Genomic DNA, 5,349 nt, shown 5'->3' with positions numbered 1-5,349 from the left:
AGGAGCCTGATAACTAAAAGATCTGCCTCCCATTCTGCTTTTAGAAATTCTAGGAACCACTAGTAAACTTGCCATTTAAAGCCAAGCTCCATCTTGGCTCCAGCCTGGCTCCAGCCAGTACAATACTGAAGCACTGTTAATCACAAGTACTTAAGCTAGAAAAACTATGAATGTGTTTTTTTAGACTATTTCAACAATGTTGTCAGAACTTGATTGTTATGATCTTGGCACCTTAATGCTTTGTTTTACTCTTTGTTCCTCTCACCTGCTTTGCTCCCCCTGCGCTCATTATTTATCAGATCCACCTGTTGCTGCTGCTATTTAAGCCTTTAGGATCCCAGCCTTTGGTGGCAGATTATTCTAGTTCTAGTGAGACTAACTCTAGCGTTCCCAATGTGTATTTCTGCCTGCTCCTAACCCATTTCTGCCCACAGACTTCTGAGTTTTGGCCGCCCCTGTTCTGATCTGTTTTGCCTGTCTTGTGTTTCCGGGCTGTTACCTGGATTCCACCTTTTTTAAACCTTGGACCTGCCTTCTGACCACGGCTTGGATTAACCCTACTCGATCTGTTCCTCTGTGTGCTCTGGCTGCTGCAAGGCGCTGATCCTCTTCTCTCCTGTATCTTTTCTACCGGCTCAGTAACAGTTTCTGCTCCTCTGGACTACACTCCTTCTTCTAGGCTCAGACTGAACTTTACCAGAGAATCCGGTGAGCCAGGCGCATCTGACGAGCAGACGCAGGTCATGTTCAATAAATGGCCTTCAGTAAATCACTGTCTGTCTCGCTCTGAGCCTTATGACATAGATATTTGTATTTTTGGCCGTTATCACTGTGTTGATCATTAAGTACCTGTGGACAAAAATAAATTAAACAGCTCATCAACACGCCAAATAGTTAAAAGTTGTTTACAAAAGTGAACTATTAATCATTATTCATGATAAAAGATATGCACTATGCCTATTAACCCTATTAACTGTTACATCACACACCCCTCATGTCAGCTGATGTAAACAAGTAGACGTTTCTTTTAAGAAAAATGAAAGATACAGAAAATAATGTTGACAAAGGATAAGGTGGGGAATCCTCTACAGAGGTCTGTGGGTGGCTTTTAAAAAAGCAGTTTCAATCTAGCTGTGAGGGTAGATTGGCTGGCTCTAACCAGAGTAGAAAAAGAAGTGGGAGGCCGTGTTGCACAACTGAGCAGAAGAAAAGTACATCGGAGTCTCTCGTTTGAGAAACAGACGCCTCACAGGTCCCCAACTGGTATCCTCATTAAATAGTACCCACAGTAGCCTGTTTGTGCTGTCCTCTGAAGGGAGTAGTATACACTGTTGTAGGAAATCTTCAATTTCTTAGCAATTTCTCAAATGGAATAGCCTTCATTTCTAAGAACAAGAATAGACTGTCGAGTTTCAGATGAAAGTTCTCTTTTTCTGGCCATTTTAACGTTTAATTGGCCCCACAGATGTGACGCTCCAGAAACTCAATCTGCTCAAAGGAAGGTCAGTTTTGTAGCTTCTGTAACGAGCTAAACTGTTTTCAGATGTGTGAACATGCTTGCACAAGGGTTTTCTAATCATCAATTAGCCTTCTGAGCCAATGAGCAAACACATTGTGCCATTAGAAAACTGGAGTGATAGTTGCTGGAAATGGGCCTCTATACACCTATGTAGATATTGCACCAAAAACCAGACATTTGCTAGAATAGTGATTTACCACATTAGCAATGTATAGAGTGTATTTCTTTACAGTTAAGACTAGTTTAAAGTTATCTTCATTGAAAAGTACAGTGCTTTCCCTTCAAAAATAAGGACATTTCACTGTGACCCCAAACTTTTGAATGGTAGTGTATATATATATAGTGTATATATATTAACAATTGTGTTAATTGGCTGATCAGACAATTAGCTTCAACGATCCCCACAGTTCATGAGGCTCCATGAACCCCCCCCCCTTAAGTTCTTTTGAATTTGTCAATGGTTGGTGTGTATAATAAGATATTTTGTAGTTTTTTTCCAGTGTAAAATTTCTTAGGAAAATCATTTAAGGTGCACAGTTTTTCTGCCATTTTAGTGAAATAAACTCAAGCAGACAGTGAAAGTGAGTAAGTGCAAATTGGGCAACGATGAGCAAAATGAAAGGTGTTAGTCGGTTTTATTCAGACATGATACGTAGTTCTTCCACATTTTTTGGAATTAATCGGGTTGGAAGTTGTGTTCCACCAATTTTTTGGCTAAACCGAAATAATTTGGCAGCGTTTTTACCCAATCTATATTTTTACTGGGGCAAACCAATGCAAATCAGTCTCATTAGCCAAAATAATTAAGTATAATCGAAACTTTCAAAAGTCAAAGGTGGGTATTAAACAATTAAACTAAGGAGTGGGAGTCTGTGTCTTATAGACGACACCACTAATGTTGTTTACTGATCAATTGAAAAAAATACTACTAAATGCTAACCTTCCAACTATGTCCGATGGCTTGCTCAGATTTTGATCATGACATTGTTTATTCTAACCAAAATAGTTTTAAACAACTAGATTGGTTGTTTTTCCAACCAATCTGTTCTTAGAATCTATCCAAACTCTATCCAGCTGACCGCAACTCCTAAGAACTCCCACATCTTGACTAAATCCTGAGGCTGTTTAAATACTTGTTAAAATTGTTGCGCTTCCTGAACCACTTCCCTAAGCGACCACGTGGTATCACGGTAGCGAGGTATCAGACGTCATCAATTTTGGCCCCTCCTCTAAATGAATCACGCCTCGACATTCTCTTCAGGGAAACCCCCCCTCCATTACTCGACACACGCCTCGAAGCCTCGGCTCATATCATAACATCACTAGTGCCAGACTATTCTATCTTCTAGCAAGACTAATTCTAGCAATCCGTGTTCAGTTCTGCCTGTTCCTGACCTGTTTCTGTCCCCAGACTTCTGAGTTCTGTTCGGTTTTGCCTGTCCTGTTTCTGGGCTGGTACCTGGATTCTGCCTGTTGTTGACCTTGGACCTGTCTTCTGACCACGGCTTGGATTTACCCTCCTGGATCCATCTGTTCCTCTGCGTCCTCTGGCTGCTGCATAGTGCGGCTCCTCTTCTCTCCTGGATCTCTGCTACCGGCTCAGTAACAAGCAACACAGTTTCGCTCCTCTGAACTTCACTCCTTCTTCTGGGCTCAGACTGAACTTTTCCAGAGAATCCAGTGAGCCCACCGCAGCTGACAAGTGATATTGTGACATTTAATAAACGCCTTTTAATATATCACTCTCTGTCGCGCCTGAGTGCTGGCTCCAATGTTCTGAGCCCTCTGACAGCATTATCTTTTCGACGTGTGACCCACCTACACACAGATGTGGTGTTGATCACAGAGAGCTGGTCGTTTTTTGCTAAACCTGTACTTTAACAACTGGATCAATTCTCTTTCCCGACTCCTATATGCCTCCTTATCCTCCAACCTTAGTTGTCTCAGTTTGGCTGTAAACCAGGGTTTATCACTGCTATAGTTTGCCCTGGTAAGGAGTTAGAGCAGGAGATCGACCCAAAACATCAGCCCACATCAGTTTAAACAGACCTCCCTGGTTTTTAAGCTTGGTGGTGGCCTTATTATGCTGAGGAGGGCTCAGGGAACTGGGTCAGATCAGACAGGACACTTTATATAGGATGTACTAGAAATAATGGTCAATCCAGCACACCTACCAGTAGGACAAACTCCTACATCATAAATCACCTCAAAAGAATAAACTGTTTGAGGCTGTAAAAGATTTGGGACTAGGGTAGACTTTCACCTTGTAGCAGGAAACTAAAACATGCAAGCAGATGTTGTACAATGTACAATAGGAAAAATGTCCATTAGAAAATGGAATCATTCCAGACTGAGGAAAAACATGTATCGAAATAAATTCAGGTTCAAGTTTAATGTTTACAAAACAATTTCACAACAATACTCATGTTTCTGTCATGATCCTCCATTTATTGTAGTATGTGCAGCTGTGAGCTGGTCTAAAATCCTAAGTTTCAATTTTGTGATACTTATGGGACAAAATATTAAAAAGTTAACAGGAAATTCATGTTTGCAAGACGTTCTTCTTTAAAATATTAATTAAAACATTTTTTGTTTTTATTATTTTTTCTGTTTACAATGGAATCACTCAGAGAGGAGTTATCACAGCCAGGAGTTCCTAGTTAATGAGTTACCACCATGTGTTAGATTGACAGCTTAGTTTAATCATTAGGCTTTTTTTTCATGCATAAATAACAGAGAATAAAATAAATACAAACACATTTGTAAAAACAAAAATGCCTTTTACTGGACACATGTCAATGGCCTTCTCTTGACACCTATATAGTTGTTTCTGTGAACTGAAATGGTACCAAATACATGTCACACAGAGAGCAGACCAAGCTGCTCAATGCCAGGACCTGCCAGTGTTAACATGTTTCAGAGGTGCTACTGCAGTTCTGTCTCATAAGAAATCAACCATTGAAAAACTTTTTGAGAAAAATTGGAAATTGATAGAGAAGTTTTCAATTCCACTGTTAGGAGTTGTGGCTCTGTATTCCATATATTCCCAAAGGTTTTCTCCAAAATATGAACTGAAAATGCAGTTAAATCATCAAAAAACCTTTGAAGTCTACATACCATTAGCTAAATCCTCTCTTTACAGGAGGTACTGATTATACTTGAAGGTAAAGGTTGCTCTTGTTTGACAGCGAATCCTCACATCATGCTGTGTGTCTGCCAGCTGATCAAGTAAATGTATGCAACTCCTCATTAGTGAGGGGTTCAGGGTGGTTAAACAGATTGGTCTTATACAGTACTATTAGAGAATGGCTCAGATCTCATTGTGCTCTGATCTCAGTCTGCCAGTCATAGCTGCATTTCTTCAAACAAGGAGTTCTTGTATTCCTGTGTGCAGCCCTGTGCCCGACAGCCCGCTGGCCCCAGAACAAAGGGGCCCTATTAAGAGCTGATTGGGTGCCTGGCTGCTGGTGTCTCTGCTGAGAGGGTTCTTTATTGCATGCTGGTCCAGCTCTTTCTCAAGTCTGTTGGGTAACATCCTTTGTCTCAGTTCCCCATGCAGATCGTACTGGGCGGAATCCATTTGGCAGCTCCTTCCACTGTCAGCCCAGTGTCTCCCACAGCAGAACAGACGTCAAAGTTTGTGTGCAAAGCTCAGTCCATGCACATATTTTGCTGCCTCCATTTTTGCTGACAATGTTAAGTGCTGCTATTGTGCCGTTATACTTGTGGCCAAAGAAGCTCTGTAGTTGGTTTGAATCCAGGCAGATTCCTAAGAAGTTCTCCTTCCTGAAACATCCTGGATACACTTAATGAGACCTGAGGAAAAACAT

The 5,349-nt window shown here is 41.0% G+C and overlaps 1 protein-coding gene across 3 annotated transcripts in view; it reads right to left on the bottom strand.

Annotated features, from left to right (window-relative positions):
• Nucleotides 1–3,957: 3,957 nt before the first annotated feature.
• LOC107104560 (galactosylgalactosylxylosylprotein 3-beta-glucuronosyltransferase 1-like) overlaps nucleotides 3,958–5,349 on the bottom strand; it is a 41,360-nt gene continuing 39,968 nt past the window's right edge. For all 3 annotated transcript variants that reach the window (XM_015404577.1, XM_015404575.1, XM_015404576.1), the window contains one exon: nucleotides 3,958–5,335. Coding sequence is in view for 2 of the 3 variants with exons in the window: in XM_015404575.1 (XP_015260061.1) it covers nucleotides 5,237–5,335 (99 nt within the window). In the remaining variant the exon portion in view is untranslated. The remainder of the gene's footprint in view (nucleotides 5,336–5,349) is intronic.

This window comes from Cyprinodon variegatus, unplaced genomic scaffold (genome assembly GCF_000732505.1).
Source record: "Cyprinodon variegatus isolate N-32 unplaced genomic scaffold, C_variegatus-1.0 Scaffold1793, whole genome shotgun sequence".
In the NCBI taxonomy this organism is placed as follows: Eukaryota; Metazoa; Chordata; class Actinopteri; order Cyprinodontiformes; family Cyprinodontidae; genus Cyprinodon; species Cyprinodon variegatus.
The sequence above is the reverse complement of the archived record's forward strand: the minus strand, read 5'-3'. Positions and strand labels throughout refer to the sequence as shown.